Here is a 16576-nt window from a genome sequence, read left to right as displayed (position 1 = left end):
TTGCTCTAACAGGTCCATGTCCTTCCTGTGTTTGGAACCCCAGAGCTGGATGCAGTCCTGCAGGTGGGGTCTCACCAGGGAGGAGAAGAGGAACAGAATCCTGTCTCTGGCCCTGCTGTCCATGGTGCTTTGGATGCAACCCAGGACACAACTGGCCTTCTAGGCTGTGAGTATATGTTTCTGGGTTTTGTACAGACTCTCACCCACCAGCACCCCCAAAATTATATTTTAGTGTTTCAAGGCCTATTACCTGACAATTCACAAACTGCATGCTTTTTAAAGGTTCTCAAGACAAAATTACCCAGTCCTGCATTTCTTTTTTATGAACAAAATATTTCCATGTTTCTCATTTTAATCACAACATCCTAAGTCTGGGTTAAAGGTGGATGAAAAGTGCAACTTGATTTTGCATCATGCTGGTTTTAAGTTTGTTTCTCTTATCCGTTAACTTTTTACATTTTACTCACTGAATTTTAAATGTGCATGTTTACTCAATTAAGTTACAAGTATATGCAGGTTTACCTAATAAGGAAACAGAAGCAATACTGTGTAATTTATCCTCCTAATCACAGACAACTATTTAGCCCCCAAAGCTGCTGCTAAAATGATCACTCTAGAAAACCCATCTATTTTCCTTTTATATTCATTTTTCTATCAGCTTCTTGTTTTCAATGCATCAGATTAACACCCACAAGACCTCATCCAACTCAACCATTCTCTACTGTTGGATCTCTTTGTCTACTGCACTTCAGTGGCAACAAATACTCTAAGGCCATCTGTCCATTTTTCTTCACAGTTTCTCACGAATCTTTGCAGGGCACATTGAGTGTCTTTTTGGAGCTGTTCCAAGACCCGAGTGAACAACTTCAACTGAGTTCAAGCTCAGCTTCAGTGTTGTGGACTTTGAAGCTCTACATGCTTTCAAACCACTGCAAGCAGCAGGTACAAGTACAATAATCTAAAAAAATTGGGCAATCAGTACAGCAGTGCAATGTACTTTTGCAAGTCCTCAGAAACTTCTAAAATCTTTCTGGTGTCTCCTTCAGTGGCACAAAACAATGTTTCCTCCTACATTTCTAATGAGGAAAACGAGCATGAAGCTGTGATGAACAGCATGGGGGTAGAAGCTGACTGGTGAAAGGCTTATAGGCAATGTGGAGAGGTGAATTTGCTTAAACACATACATACAGAAAACGTGTAGCAAGAACTTGTTTAAAACCAAGTGGTTCTGAGGAATTTAATGCCTTCATAATCACTCAGGTATTCTGAGTTTCAGCTATTAGCTGTCTTCCAGTGTCCCTTGCTTTAGCCAAATAGTGTCTTACAGAACAAGACTCTGTTAAAACAGAGACTTTTACGGAATTTTTTTCTTTGATATTTAGACAAACTCAGGGACCACCTTCTTTCTGGGATGGACCTTGGCATGAGGAATTCACAGTACAATGTCATTTTGAAGGGATGGAATTCAGTAAAAAAAATTATTTCAGAACAAGGCCTTGTCTCGCTCCTTCTTGAAGGCTTTTCCCATGCTATATTTCAGTTGTCAACTATTTTGTCTGCTCAAAGAAAAAATAAGACAGTATTTGGTCAATAACAGGAAATGTGCTCTTTTAAAAAAAATCGCAGGCTATTTTGTCAAAACTGCAGAGATGACAAGAAGACCCAAGTAATATCCTGTCTCTTGAGAGGTGGTGGAAAGTTCTACCCTGAAAGGTGAACATTGATGACAATGGTGGTCAAGTGGGAAGGAGGCTCAGGATGGGAAATTAGAGAATGATGAAATAGAACAGTATAATCATTAAGGCTGGAAAGGACTTCCAAAGTCACTGAGCCCACTCTTTGATGGAACAAATTGCCACACAGTAATCTCTGTAGTCACACTAGCTTGTCACTAGCTCTGATGACAGGGCTGAAGAATGTGAGCAAGAGCTGCAGAGATGTCCCTGTCACCAGGCAGTTCACTTGTTGTGTGTCCTGGTCTCACCATGTACCACAAGCAGCTGGGTGAATGTGGGATACTCCTAATTGGGAGGTATTATTCAGGTCCACCTGTGCACACATGATGTGCATCAGTGAATCCCCATACTTTGTAGTCTGCCTCACATTTGCTTCCAAAAAGCTGCTGTGTGAGGGGAGGTTGTTGAAAAGTGCCAGTAAGACTCTTTGTCTTTTCCATTGTTTCTTCCTCTTCAGTCCATGTATTCATGGTTTCTTAAGACAAGAGTGTTGGCTGCTGATTCTTTGTGAAATCAGCATGTTCTCAAAAAGTCTCTGTGAGTACTAGGCTTTAAAATAACACATTTAATTGAAATTTGAAGTATATTTCATAGAGGTATTCTTTTCAGAAGTCAAAATACAATGAAACCCCTACCATGGGCATTGTTGGATAACACCAAGAAAACCTCAATCAATACAATTCTCAATATTCTTTAGGATCTCCAACCTTGAAGAGCCAGAACTTCAAGGCCTGGGATCTTGCTAAGGCTCACAAAATAAATGAGAACATTTTCTCAAAGGAAGAAAATGTGCAGAGGGGTGGAAAGTTGGATGGGAGCAGCAGGATAATGAGAATACTTGACTATCTTTTTTTGAAAACTTCCATTTAAATCTCTCCAAATCCACTTGTGCTCTAGGACAATGGTTAAAGGTTCCTGAAAAAGAAAAGGAAGAGGGAAATATTTTTCCCGGTTAGGAATATGTAATTTACATCTAGACTTTATATACTGTTCAAATACCGTAGGAAAAGACCATGTAAGATGTAACTGAAATATTGCTAATTTAAGATATTTTGCTGTGAAATATATTGTAGTAGACATCTGTCAGTCATTACAGATATAATTAAGTGATAGCCTGTGTTAAAAAATATGTTATGACAGGCTTAGTAACACACAAAAGCATAGTGGGAAAGTTTTTACTGGGAATACAAAGAGAAGCAGCTAGTAGAGTTTCAGAACCAGTTTCTTGAAATTGACAGAGATTTATTTGTCACTTTATTTAGATGTTGCAATTACTAAGATAAAGACCATACCTTCCTTAAGTTCCAAATAGCTCTCAGGCTGGAGGGAAAGATTTTACTGTGATGTGTCTCCATCTTTCTGCTATTATATTAGACTTGCATTTAACATACAGTTTGTTAGCTCAGAGAGTTTTTAAAAAACATGCAACAGGTAATATAGATTTGCTTGTTCTTAATTGAAAATGGGAAAGCGGTAAAACATTTAGAGCTCTAAAAATATAAAAGCTGGAGTGAAAATAAATCCATTTATGTCATATAGCATAAAAAAATACCTCAGACCTGAAGTGTGTTTGTCAGGATGCCAAGTGCAGTAGTACACATGGACTGAACCACACACAGTAGTTCAACAGATGCACACACACCTGAGGGAAAAGTGGAGTCACACGTACACCTCACCCCTACCTCTCAAGCCTGAACTCTCTAGTCAAGGAAAGAATAGCAATCAAAACACTTTTCATTGCTTTTTAATAGCAATGGAATAATGGGAAAGGATAAAATCTCAAGAGACTCCTACTGGAGCATATGTAAGCTATCTGGATAAAGCCCAGATGATTGCACATCATCAGTGGGATCCGTCACTTCAGAGAATTATCTAAGCAACAACCTGGAACTGCACATTCACCATCACCTAACAACATCCCCCCTGCTCCAGACACGGCAATCAGCGGTGCTGACCATCAGAGATAGCTGCAAGTCTGTCATGGAGGTAAAAGGGGAAGGAGACATCAGTTTTCCTCTCCTCTGCCCTCCCAAACAACTCACGAGTTATCTGGCTTGAAGTCACTTTTACAGTGTTAGTGGTATAGCTCCCAGCATGAAGGCAGACATTAGATACCCACATACTCCCTCACACCAATATGACTTGGTACATCTTTTTCATTAGCAACAGAAATGGTGATGTATCCTCAGGCATCCAAAGCTGGGCTGGCACACTTCTTTCTTTCACCTTGCTCAGAAAAATTTCCCATCTGGTACATGGCCCATCCTTCCTGAAATACTGGGTGTTGTGAGATCATCTCACAGAGCTCCCATTCTTCTTGAAGTGCAAACAAAGAGTCAGTGTTCACTGAAGCACATCATTTTACAGTTCAGGGTAAGCATACAAGTGGGTTTTCAGCCACTCCACCCAAATGAAGGACAGGGTTTTCCAGGTGTAGAGTTTTTTTAGTGTTGGGCGTGTGTGATCTACGTGGTATTTTGTATAACACGTTGTGATTCACTTTCCTTTTTTTTTTTTTTTTTTTTCTTGCTGTGGGAACCTGGGGGCTTGTGGGGCTTAAAGGTAAACCTATCAATTGCCAGACAATGGCTGGAAAGGATTTTGAATCACAGCAAACCTTTGATGAACCTGGATTGAATTTCGAATTTGCAATAAAACCTGGAGTTTCCAGTGGTTTCAGGTTCAGTTGTAATCATTATACAACATCTCTAATTACAAGTTGCCACGCAAAAAAATAAAATCTAATAAAAAATAAGTTAAAATAATTTGAGGAGATTATGTTTATTTAAACATAAATTCCAGCACTGGTGACTTTACCTGTTATTCCAAACGCTTTTGGGAGTTCTAAGCTCTGGGAGCGTAAGGACCTGCAGTGCTTTTAAAAACAGAGAACGAGGCCTTTATTCTAGGGCATACCTGGGGTCTGGATCAGGAGAGAGCATCCTTTGTCAGAGCCCACGGGTGTCAGAGTGGCACAGCTGCACACAGACCTGTCTGAAAGGTCAGACAGTGATCACGCGTGGAAACGGTAGGATAATGGCAATAGTGTTTATTACCATTCCAATTGAGAACAATGAGCCTTTACTGGCGTTAGGAGCCAGACAAGTGTTGCCAAAGAAAGCAAGAGCACGAACCCTGACTCGAGGATACAGCCGGGCTGTTTATTGCGCGCCGATAATGCGAGCGTGGGCTCGCCGCTCGATCTATACGGCGTTTCCAAGAGCGGGATGAGCCAACAGATCCCAGCCGAGGCGTGGGGACCTTCCCCCGAAACCAGCGCCCGAGACCCGCCGCCCGCGGCCGCGCTCCCTGCCCCGACCTCCCGCCCCGCCGGCTCAGCCGGCGCCCTCTCCCTTCCGCCCCTCTCCTCCTTCTCCTCCAGACGCGGCAGGTTCCCCTCGGGCGGGAGGCTGGGAGCGAAGGCTCGCACAGCCGCCGGTAGCAGCTCCTGTGCCGTGCCGAGCCGAGCCGAGCCGAGCCGAGCAGCGCCGTGCCGGAGAGGGCGGAGAAGAGCCGATCCGAGCTGTGCCGGGGGAAGCCGCGCCGCGCCGCGCCAGGGAAAGGCGATCCGAGGGAGCGGAGGCGATCCGGGCAGCGCCGATCCGAGCCGGTGCTGCCGCCGCGCCTGCAGCAGGAGGCGCTGCCGGGCGCCGCTGCGCCCGCGCCGGGCTGCGGGCCGGAGTCCCACATTCCCCGTGCCAAGTGCCGGGGAGCGGGGGTTGGACGTGCGCGCTCGGCTCCTCCCTCCCGCCCCACTCGCCCAGCAGCAAAGTAACTCCGGAGTACGAGGGGAATCGCTGCCGCCGCCGCCGCGCTCGTCGCGCCGTAGACGGCTGCCCCAGCGGGCGGCCCCGGGGCCAGCGGGCGCCCCTCGGCGCGGGGGGCTCCTGGCGAGGCGCCGCGGCGAGAGGGGCGGTCGAGGTGCGCTCCGCCCGCCGCCGCGGGCCGGGGCAGCGCCGGCCTCTTTCAGAAACTTCTCCGCAAGTCGGCATGGGCAGGGGGGCCGGCGCCGCCGCCTCGCTGCCGCTGCTGGCGGCGCTCGCCCTGCTGGCCGGCCGCTCGCCCGCCCTGCTCGGGGCGGCCCGGGCCCAGCTCTCGGCAGGTGAGTTCTTGCTCGGCGCCCAGGTAAGGGCGGGCGGCGCGGCGGGGTCGCGCCGTGCCCGGGCTGCCTGCCGGGAAAGGGAGGGGAAGGAACGGGAGAGGGCTGGGAAGGGTCGCGCTGCTCCGGGACCCGGCTCCCGCCCCGAGGAGCGGCGGTGGGGCTGCAGAGGGGCTGCCCCACACCCCCACTCCCTCCGCTCCGCGGAGCGCGGTGGGCGACCCACGCGTGTGCGGAGGCTGCCGGAGCGGGGCTCGCAGGGGCGGACAGAGCGTGGGCTTCGGGCACCTTACAAACTCCCCTTCCTCACCTCCTCCTCTTTCTTCCCCCCGGCCGGCCTCCCAGGTGTCGGCGGGGTTGGAGCTGTTGTCGCCCCTTCCCCCGCTCAAACTTTTCCCGGTGTTTCCCTGCCCGGCGCGGAGGGCGCAGCCCGGCCGCTCCCCTCGCCCCGGGGCGTGGGGCAGGGAAACACGAGCTGCCGCTGGCCACCGGGATCCCCCCTCCCCGCGCTAAAAAAAAGAGCGGTGGGTGAGAAACGGGAGGGAAAGCTCCGATAAGGTCGGCGTCCGTGTTGCGTGAAAGCCGCGAATTTCTCGCCCCTTCCTCCCTGGCCGCCGAACGCCGCGGGGTTTTGCGGAATGAAAGCCCGCGGGGCCGGGCGGTGCTGAGGTGTTGGCCCCGGGGGAGCCTCGGGGCAGAGAGCCCGGCGCCGGAGCTGCCGCTCCGGGAAGAGGGGGCAGCATCTCCCGTGCTGTGCCGGGGCGATGCGGGGAGCACCGCGGGCTCCGGTGCCGGACCAGCACCCCCAGCCGCTCCGCTGTAGTTTATGACACAGCCTTCGTTTGCTTGGGGTGAAGCTTTATCATAAACGTGCTCTTACTGTTTGCGACGTGAAGTATTACGCCAAGGACTAACTGGCTGGCTGAAATAGACTTAAGGCTATCGTTTTCCTTTCTTCCCTCCCCCCCCTCGTTTGAATAGTACTTGCAGTTGCATCGGGTGCATCAGTTGGACAAGCGTTTGAGATCTTTATCATACGATACTGATTTGAAAACTGCCGTTAATAAAAGAATCTGCACTCTTGAGACTCTAAAGGACTGATGCATAGTCAGGGGGCTTTTCTTCTTTTCCTCCTGGTCCTCCTATAAATTAGTTTTTAACTGAGACATTTGATATGTCATCGATTAAGAAATACGTTGAAGCAGTGCTGGTCTGAGCAGATTACATCCATCCTCGTGTGTCTAACTTTGGTGTGTGTAATTTAATGTCTCTGTATCAGAATTGTAAACTTACGTAAGCACCTACGAGTCCTTTACCAGGGGAAGGAAAATGTACCATCTACACAGCTGGTATGTTGTAGGAACAGCTAAAATAAAATATTCCCAAGTGTAATATCTTTTCATTCAAAACCATGGTTAAGTCAGACTAGTGATTTTTGCTTTACTCCTAACTCATCAGACTAATGTTAACACCAGAGGTAACACTTACGTAAAGATTTTTTATAAGCTTTTTCAGTGGTGTAAGGAGAGTAGGAAGTTCTGATAACTTGCATGGTCTGTGGTATTTTATGCTGCAAATGTGGCATGCAGCCCATTTTGGAATTGCCAAGTACAAGCAGTCAGGTTGGTACCGTGGGGTATGTGTTAGGTAAGTGTAAAAGAATGTTCAATATCCTTCTGACCAGAGTAGGTAAAGCTTGTCAAGGAGTTGAACAATTGTATCTAGGAAACACAAGATTTTATAATTTTTTTAATTTTTTTTTTTTGCTGTGTATAGCATGTCAGCAGATAAAGGCTTTAATTTCTATTGCCAAGGATCAAGGATACTGATGTATTGCACCAGTCACAGGTTTGTTAATCAGAGACACTCAGACTTTATTGAAGGTTTAGTGAAATAGAAAACATATAGAAACTAACATGTTTCATGTTAGTGAAACATGGTTCTGTCATTGTACTTGGTTTAAGGTATGGTTCTTGGGCTCTTATTAAATACATTTGATATCCACAGGTAGAGCTTTGCCCTGCTGCATTTGATAAAACTGCCACAAACTTTGTTTCATTACTTAGTCTAAGCCAGTCTGTGTGCATGTGTGTTCATGATTCTGTAGATGAAACTTCTTTATCCTGGTGTTAGTGGACGCACACGCAAAGGTTTGAGTTCGTAGGTCCCTCCCAGTGAGAGCCTTTCTGTAGCCTCCAATGAGAAGTTTCTCTGGTGCACACTGGAGCATCTGTTTTATACCTAGGCATCTCTGTTGTTTAACGTGAATACTGTTTTGCCATCATCTTTCTTCCACTGCCTTCCACCATGTTTACTGTAATATAACAGCCTGTGCTTTTCCAAGTTAAACTAAACCTAGCTAATTCTCAGCTCCCTTTTTATTAATATTCTTCTTGTCTGAATTGCAAGAATTGAAAACTGTTAATTTTCCTTTGTCATTAATGAAGGTATTAAGTCAGTCTGGAACTTTCACAAATCTCTCTCATTGTAATTTGATTTTTATTTCCTTTTTATGATGCTCTGTACTACCCCTGAGCATGAAAGATAGCAAGATCCAGAATTCTTCATAAAATTCTTCATAAAACTTTGACATGTTTATTAAGGGTCTAATCAAATTACAGGGTATGAATTTTTTGAAAGTTGCCCTTCTTCAGGAACTGTGTGTGATAGTTTGCCGTCTGTTCTTCCTTCTAACATATTCTCTGAAAGCAAATGAGAAGGAGCTGCAGAAACTTAGGAAAAAGAACAAGATACATTCTGTAATTTGTTGCTGTCTTAGAAATTGTACTGTATATCTTTTCTGCCTCCTTCGCACATAATCGAGACATTGTATCTTTTGTTTTTCTCCCCAGATTTCAAATGAAAAAAACCCCAAGCAAACAAAACCCCAAGCAGCTTCTTTCTGCCCTCCTCCCCCCGCCCCCTTTCCTCCAACACAGCCCTAATCCGCAGTGTAATGTTTTCTGGTCTCTGTAGATTGTTTCTTTACACCGCTGCTTTCCATGACCCTTCAACTTGGGTGCGTGCCTGTCAGAATCTAGGCCAAAATGTTTTGGCAGTGTGTTCTCTGTTGAAGTCTAGCTATTCCTTATATAGCACCTCCTTTCATCTGCAACTCCTACAGTTCGATAAAGAACAAGTTCAGCTTGTTTTCACAACTCAATCACTTTAAACTTAAATTTTTTAAAAATTTTATTTTTAGCAATTTGCATATTTTCAAATTTGAAGGAAAAAAAGGAATATTTTTTTAAAAAAAATTTTGAAGAATGCTGCTGGCTTGTCAACGAGCTGATAGAAATATGTATTGCACTGCCTCTGATGGTGTCTGTGCAAGTGTGTGGGGTTTTTAATTACTAAATAAAAGAGATGAGGATAAAAATTCTAGACACATCAGCTTACCTGAAGTTATTTAACTGTGTTATTTCAGACCTTAGGGATAGTTAAGCATAAAAAACACTATGTTTTATGGGTTCAAATAATTTATTAGAATAGTTATTCCTTAGATTTTTGCATGTGAAGTAGTTAGTGTCACAAATTAACATGCAAGTGTAAGTATGTTAATCTTTTTCCCTTCCCCTGATAAAATAGATTCACTCACACAGACTAAAACTAACTGAGAAATTTGATACGATAAAGTTGAAGATATTATTTGTTTTATAGATTTTTTTCATTAAATATACTTACAGAGAAATATATCTGAAAATTTTAACCAGCATATCTATTGTTTGTAATCATGTAGGAGAAGAAACTGAGAGCTCTTTGAAAATATTTTAAAATACTCTGAAGTAATTTAACTCAAATTAGCTCTTTGCTGCCAGAACAGCAAAAGATGCTCCAGTCATATTTTACCTAGAATGTACTACAATTTGCATATATGTGAGATATACAGGAGACACTTGTGCAGGTAGGCGTGCATGCATAAGAAACTTATCAGTAGCTTTTTTATTTCCTATCAAGCTGTTAAAATGTATTGACAAATTACACAGAAAATGAGTGAGATTAGAATTGAAATTATTTTCCTGCTTTCATTGCCACCTTCTCAAATATTTTCTTAACTTTTATATATTCAGCTCCTTCCATGGCACTGTGGGTTCACAGATCACTTGTCTATCTGTATTTTCAGGTGCCATATTACACTTATACAGTGGATATAAATTTTCTAATTGGAACTTAACTGATTCATGTGAAATTGAAAGTACCCAGAGCACAATGACCCCAAAGTTAGTCCCAGTTAGTCCCTTTTTGTCTGAGAATCACAGTACTCCTTGATTAATGTGGTAGTGATACACACAGTGCACCTTAAAACAAGGAAGATGTCCTGCTCTTATTTAAGATCTACTTAGGATAATAAATAAAAGGTAAAAAATCCCAAGGTTGGGGGTGAGGTAAGAAATCTGCACGTGATGAGGTGAGAGGTCTACCTAGTCCAGTATGCAGCCTCTGATGGTGGGTGCTTGGGGAGAGGGATTTTTGGCACTTCCTCTGAGTATTGTCTGTACGCAGTAACAAAGTGCTGGTATTTTACACTCTAAGTGGACTGTGTAACTGTGATTGTGCCTAACGACATTTTCAGCCTGTATTGCTTTTAGCATTTGCCTTGCTTTGTGGTAATGAATCTATAAGTTGTGTGGAAAAAACTATGGTCCTTTGTTTTTTGAAATAGCCTGTTGTATTTCATATATCCTAGCTCTTGTATTAAAAGATTAATAATAATTTCTCCTATTTTATCTTCTTCATGCCACACGGTTTTTTTTCCACTCTATCTGAACATTTTCTTTGCTAGTTAGAAAAGTCCAATTGTAGCCACCTTCTATGAAGCTACCATTCCATATCTTCTTTTTATCCTTTATCAGCCTTGTCTTTCTGTTCCAGTTCTACATTGCTCAGAGCATCCATGAGACAGCTGCCTGATGGATTTATATAGCACTTAATAATGATTTCTGTTCTGTTCCCTATCTGTTGTGTGATCATTCCTGTCATTTGCTTGGCTTTTTTGACCATTTGTCTCACTTCTGGTTGTGAGCTGACACTTTCATGGAACTATTTCATTACTGAAGAGCTGAGGTATTGCATTAAATGATGGTCTGTGGGGTGGCTGTGCCAGTGGACAGTAGGAGTCTTGGGAAGGACAGAGTCTTTAACCAGCCCTTTTGGAGGAAGGAGAGGTTTTGAGCAAGGCTCTTGAAGGACCTGTGACCTCATGCTGAACGTTTAGGAGAGTTTAATTCTTGTCACTGTGGTTTGCCTCTTTCTTGATATGCTCTTGTTAATACAAGTGAGTTTAAAAGAGTTTATCCTCATACATGTATAAACTGGCAGTATCTAGATTAACATGCAGAGAGATCTGCAGCACTGCTGTAGCATTGCTTCTTGCTCTCGAGCCTTTATGATGTCTTTGTATGATCTCTATCTGGTAGTCCTCCAGATCATCTCACCTCTCAGGAGCTGGTATGTGACTGAGTGTCAGCAACTGTTTTGGTGAAATCTCTACTCTTCCTTTTGCAACACAGATCCTGTTGAATGTGTAATAGGAAGCTTCCAAAAAAATTACTTCAGTTCTGGCTGGGTCAATTAGGACATACCTTGTGTTTTCAGGTATTGATGGAATCCCATCTGTCATAGCTTATCATTGTCATGAAAAGATGCCTTTGTAGTGCTGCTGCTAGAAGTGTGTGCTCTGTTTTGGAGCTTCATTTGTAATCTGCCTATGCTATTAAGCTAATTTAAATTGCTGGTGCCACAGAGGGGGGCATTTCTATCACTTGAGTGGCTCTCGGGTCTTGGGCTGTGCTACGTCTGGCCACCAAGTGACCTGTGGGTGAGCTGCTTTAGATTTATGTGAATCTCCCTGAAGGGAAGAAGGGGCTTGGGATTAGTTTCCTATTAGCTCACTGGCAGGTGTGCAGACACCTAAACCTGACATGAGGGAGGATGAGGGCTGAGGGTGGGGAGGCTCAGTTTGATGGCTGTGATTGCAGCGTAGCTCATGTGAGGCGAACCTGGCACTCGTTTGAGTCACACTGGATCCAAGCTCTGCTCACCATGCCAGCACTTTATCCACCCAAGGAAGTACAAAGAGCAGGCAGGAGGACATGAATTGAGGTGGGAAGAAAGGTACTTGCTCTGGAGCTGGAGGGATTAGACTGGGTGAAGGTGTTTGAGGCTGCGTTCTGGTTGACTGTATGCCATCTCATGACAGTGTTATGCTAGTGTTTCTGACATGCAGCTTTGAGTAAACTGGGTTTAAATGTGCTCTTTTGCTATAATAGATAGCTAAAGCATTTTTTGTATAATTGTATAAACAAGGAGTGGCCTATTCATAGCACTTAGTAGAGAGCAATTGTGATGTCAAACAATAGAGGACTTGGTGGAGGTGACACCTACATACAAGGCTAGAATTAGAGGATGTTGTGACACCCAGTTTGGGGCACAGCAGGAACTGGTTTAAAGCTGGTTTCTACATTTTCGCATCCTTCTGTGCATGATTTCTTGACCATCCTCTGGGGTTTTTAAATAGGATTGTTCATGAGACATGAATATGGGTTGAAGGGAAAAAATGGCCATGGCTTCTAAAGGCCAGAACGAGCCAGCTGGGCAGCAGTAAACGGCACTGGTGACAATTTTATATCATCTGGCTGAGCATAAAATCCTTCTATATGTAATTTTGTAGGTCAGAAAGGTCATTACCTTGTGCTGCTTCCTGGTAAGCCTTGACTGCAGGTGGCTTTAAAGCAGTTGTTTGAAACTATGCAAACTACCCAGCTGCAGTCACCTATAGTGCATGCCTACTTTGTAGTTTCCAGTCACTTAGTCTGCTCTAACTAGGAAGCCATGTAGTTGAAAGTTATGTTTTCATTTTCAGTAAAAGATTTGAGGGATTTAATTTCTTGAGGATTGGTGATGTGAAAAAATTAAATTCTTTGTCCAGTACTGAGGTGTAATATGAGGTTATTTTTGTTAGCTAGTGTATGAAAGATTAGACCTTTCAGTTTGTCAGAAAGTCATTTACTTCTGTTGCCACTTACTGAAAACGTGTGATTATGTTTATTAATTGAATAGCAAAAGAAGCCATTTCTCAACTACTATGTCATGAAATTAATTCTGTTGACTTATGAGACACTGTTGAATACTTTAAGCCCAAGTTCTGTTGCAATTAAGTTATGGTATGTTCATTCTAGTTACTACACACTGGTTACTCAATTTATTTTGAGGTGGAGTTGTATGCTTTCTTTTGTGTGTAAACACTTGCTCTGTAACAGTAAAAAATGACTGATGAATATTAACCAGAAGAGAAAAATACTATGAAGAATAATTGTGGCTGTAGTTTAAATGGATTCAAAACTGCTCAGAGTTAAATTTTTCACTGGATAACTGACTTCTTTAACTATTTTTTGTATTGCTATTTCTAATTAGAGGTTGTGTTTCTTTGTGAGTTCTATAGTGTGGTTTATTATGTTTGCTGATTTAAAATTATTTATGGTTTTAAGTAAAAAAGAAAAGTCTATTGAAGCACTGAAATTTTAGACTGCTTTTTTTCTTCTTTACTATGGTGAAAAATTAAAATTATAAGACCTGGCAGAGAGTTTTCCTGTTGCTATTAATTAAAAGAATGCTTTGATTTTATGTTTTGACACTCCATTATATCTGTATCATATTTCTGTGGTATTTGGCTTGAGTAAGATCAAAATGGTATCAGTTGTCTTGGTTCTCCACTGTCATCTTATTTGCCTGCTCTTTGTAAATGTGAAAGCACTTATCAGCCATGAGAGTGCTGAAGAAATGTGACTGAGTTCATGACTAGATAAGTTGTCAGTGTTGACTGCCATCACTATTTAAAATACTTTAAAGGGATAATTTCTTATAAAAACACCAAAGGCAGTTTTGTATTTTGTTCAACTTCTGATTCCTTAGAGAATGCATTTTTACAATTGTAAAATGTAATTTTTTTCAGTTTTCTGTGTCCAATTAGTATCCTTAAGTCCAAGTACTGTATGCATTTTAAGTAGTACATACAAAAACCTTGTTGTGTTAACTTCAGTGCTATTTGTCATAAGTTTTCCAGAGAGGATGATGGTGTTGATTTAAAAATAATGTTAAATAAACAAAAAGCCCCAGTCCAGTCTCGAAATTACCAGTCAGTCCCATAATCCCTTCCCCCATACCTGAAGAAAGAGGTGGATTGTCATTTTTCCCACTGTTCTCACACTCCTTGTCCCTGCGGCGGTGCATCCGCCTCCCACCTCCCTCACCCCATGTATCTTTAACCTTCAACACTCATTTTCAACAGCCCCTTCCCTCCCCTTTCTTTAACCTCTATGCCTCTCCTTGGTTTTTTTGGGAAGAGTTTAATGTTAGAGTTTGGTGCCATCAGTGAAGGCAGATAAGGTAGATGAGATTCCCGACTCAGAATGGTTAAGTATAAACAGTATAAATAAATAGTTGAGTATAAATATCACTTTTCATGAAGGTTTTGTGTGCTCCTTTGCTTAACTGGTTAGTTGTATCTGTCTTTGTTGATGTGACAACGTTGTTTGGTGCATTCCATGTTCACTTTTCAGGCTAGCAAATTTACTTAAATTTAGCACTGTTAAAGAGGTTTTCCACTCTTGCAGAGCAGAAGTATAATAAAATGATCTTTTCAGTCTTAGTCAGTTCAGAAAAGCCAAACATTCTTTTTGCATCTAGTTTTTACCAGCAATCAGTCCTCAATTTGTGAATATATTAGAAATTGCAAACTCATTCCACAGGCTTGCCAGCTCCTCAGCATATGAATACTTTGTGTGTGTGGTCTTGTTTAGTGCAAAAGGTCTATTTATATTAAGTTTTTTTCATTTGTAAATCTCTGCGGGGTTGGCTTTTCTTTCTTGCTACCTTTCCTTTCAGATAGCATGACAAGCTATTCACAACCCCCACCACAAACAAAATCCTGCATGTCCTTGCTCTACTTATAGGAATGTAAGTAGATATGCAAGGCGTTTTCCAGGTGAGACCAAAACCCTTAGCGTGTAATGATTTGGATTTCTGAATCAGTTGAAATGAAGCTTGGTAATGAAAGGGATTATAATTTTCCTGGTAGATGTAGGCTAAATAGATGGGTGTAATGTCACAGCATGTAAAGATTTAAAGGTGGGGTTTTTTTTCTAACTGAGGTGTCTGAAACCTGGAAGTGAGAAGTTGTTAATCAAATTGGTTTTTGTTTTAACTTTTAATATTTTTTAACCACTTCTGTTAGTAGTTACTTTACTTTATATGCTGTTATTAGCCACTGTGGTTGATTTTTTTCTTTGATAAAGTTAGTTTAATGGTTTAATACTTCGATTATTCTTACCTAAGTGGGAAGGTGTTGCATTCCTAGGTGGTGTGTTATCCCCAGTAGTTTTTCCTCCTCCCTCTTTTTTTTTTTTCCTTTCTTTTTCCTTTCTTTTGAAATTCCTGTATGCTGATTTGGTTAAGTGCTGTAGGGTAGGTTCACAGCTCCTTCTGAGTCATGTTGGAGGCATGAAGTGCTTCCAGGTCTGCAGTTCTTTCCAGGGATGAGCGAGTTCCTGGCCAGTTTGTGTACCCTGTTGTCTGCACAGCAGCAGTTAACTACCAGACTCAGTTTATAGGTTGTTTTAAAGGCATTGAAATGGATATACTAAACAGCTTTTTTGGGGGTGGTGGTTGTTCCCTCTGGCTCACTTATCTGTATTTTTTGGGTTTATACTCCAAATGCTCAATCCTTCTGGTAATTTATTGGCGTTTCTGTCAAATGTTGAACAAAGAGTTGAGTTAAATGACCAGCATTTTGGAAGGGTAGGATTATGCTCTCGTTTAGAGAGACTGCACAGATGTTCTTTATGAGCATTCAGAAGAGAGGAGTCTGTACATTACTTTCAGGTTGACAGAAACCATGTATTTTAAAATCCTTGGTCTGAGCTTTATGGGCTATGTGATGAGGCTGTGAACCTGAAAGAGTAGCATTTGTGATTAATAATGACATTTGCAGACCCTAGGAATACTGGAGTAATCTGTTGGATTGCTTTGCTTGCTTAGTGATAGTATCCAGATGCTAAGCATAAACATCTCTCTCTGTTTGCTTAAGCATGGAAAAGGGAATGAAAACAAGCACTAGATAATTTGAGTTTCTGGGAAATAATTTTGGCCATCCATCTCTTTAAACAGCTATTAAGTAAAAAGCAGCCTTAAGTAATTAATGGGCCAGTCTTATTCTATGATGAAGTTGAAAGAATTAGAAAAATTACCTTTTAGTGGAAGTGAATATGTGATTAAAAAAAACACAAAAAAACCTTCCACTGCACTTGGATGTGAAGCATTTTTATTGTGAACCTAAACAAAAAAAACCCCCAGCATTAGCAAGTGGAAGCAAAAGCCAAAGAAAATGCTCGAATTTAGTAAGTTTGTATATGAGGCAGTCCTCAGAGGACACAAGAACAAGTGAATGAAGTTGGTAAATATTTATTTCCCTAATAAAAGATCAATTTTATTCACTTTTGAAGTGCACAGCAGTACTGATGTTGATTACCTAATAGACTGTTTGTTAAGTTCTTAGCAAGTGCTGTTTCCTGGGCACTGCTTGTGTAGTGCCTGCAACAAAGCTGTAGTGGAAAGTAGTTTTTGGGAATTTCTTGCCTTGAATAATACTTTAAAAAGGGAAAACAACATAATCTTACTTTGATTTGTGAAGTACAGGGGAGGCATAAGTGCACTACTCCATTGTCCTTAGAGGAAAAGCGGCTGC

The 16576-nt window shown here is 42.3% G+C and overlaps 1 protein-coding gene across 12 annotated transcripts in view; it reads left to right on the top strand.

Annotated features, from left to right (window-relative positions):
• The first annotated feature begins 5576 nt into the window (after window positions 1–5576).
• PTPRK (protein tyrosine phosphatase receptor type K) overlaps window positions 5577–16576 on the top strand; it is a 382447-nt gene continuing 371447 nt past the window's right edge. For 5 of the 12 annotated variants that reach the window (XM_086877034.1, XM_086877030.1, XM_086877029.1 and 2 more), the window contains exon 1: window positions 5633–5838. In XM_086877034.1, the coding sequence (XP_086733160.1) occupies window positions 5727–5838 (112 nt within the window). In that variant the 5' untranslated portion in view covers window positions 5633–5726. Of the gene's footprint in view, window positions 5839–16576 lie in introns of all 12 variants that reach the window. The other 7 variants (XM_086877036.1, XM_086877035.1, XM_086877033.1 and 4 more) reach the window with 3 other exon arrangements.

Source organism: Cyanistes caeruleus, chromosome 2 (assembly GCF_971803275.1).
Source record: "Cyanistes caeruleus chromosome 2, bCyaCae1.hap1.1, whole genome shotgun sequence".
Taxonomy (NCBI): Eukaryota; Metazoa; Chordata; class Aves; order Passeriformes; family Paridae; genus Cyanistes; species Cyanistes caeruleus.
This window is presented reverse-complemented; position numbering and strand designations above follow the sequence as displayed.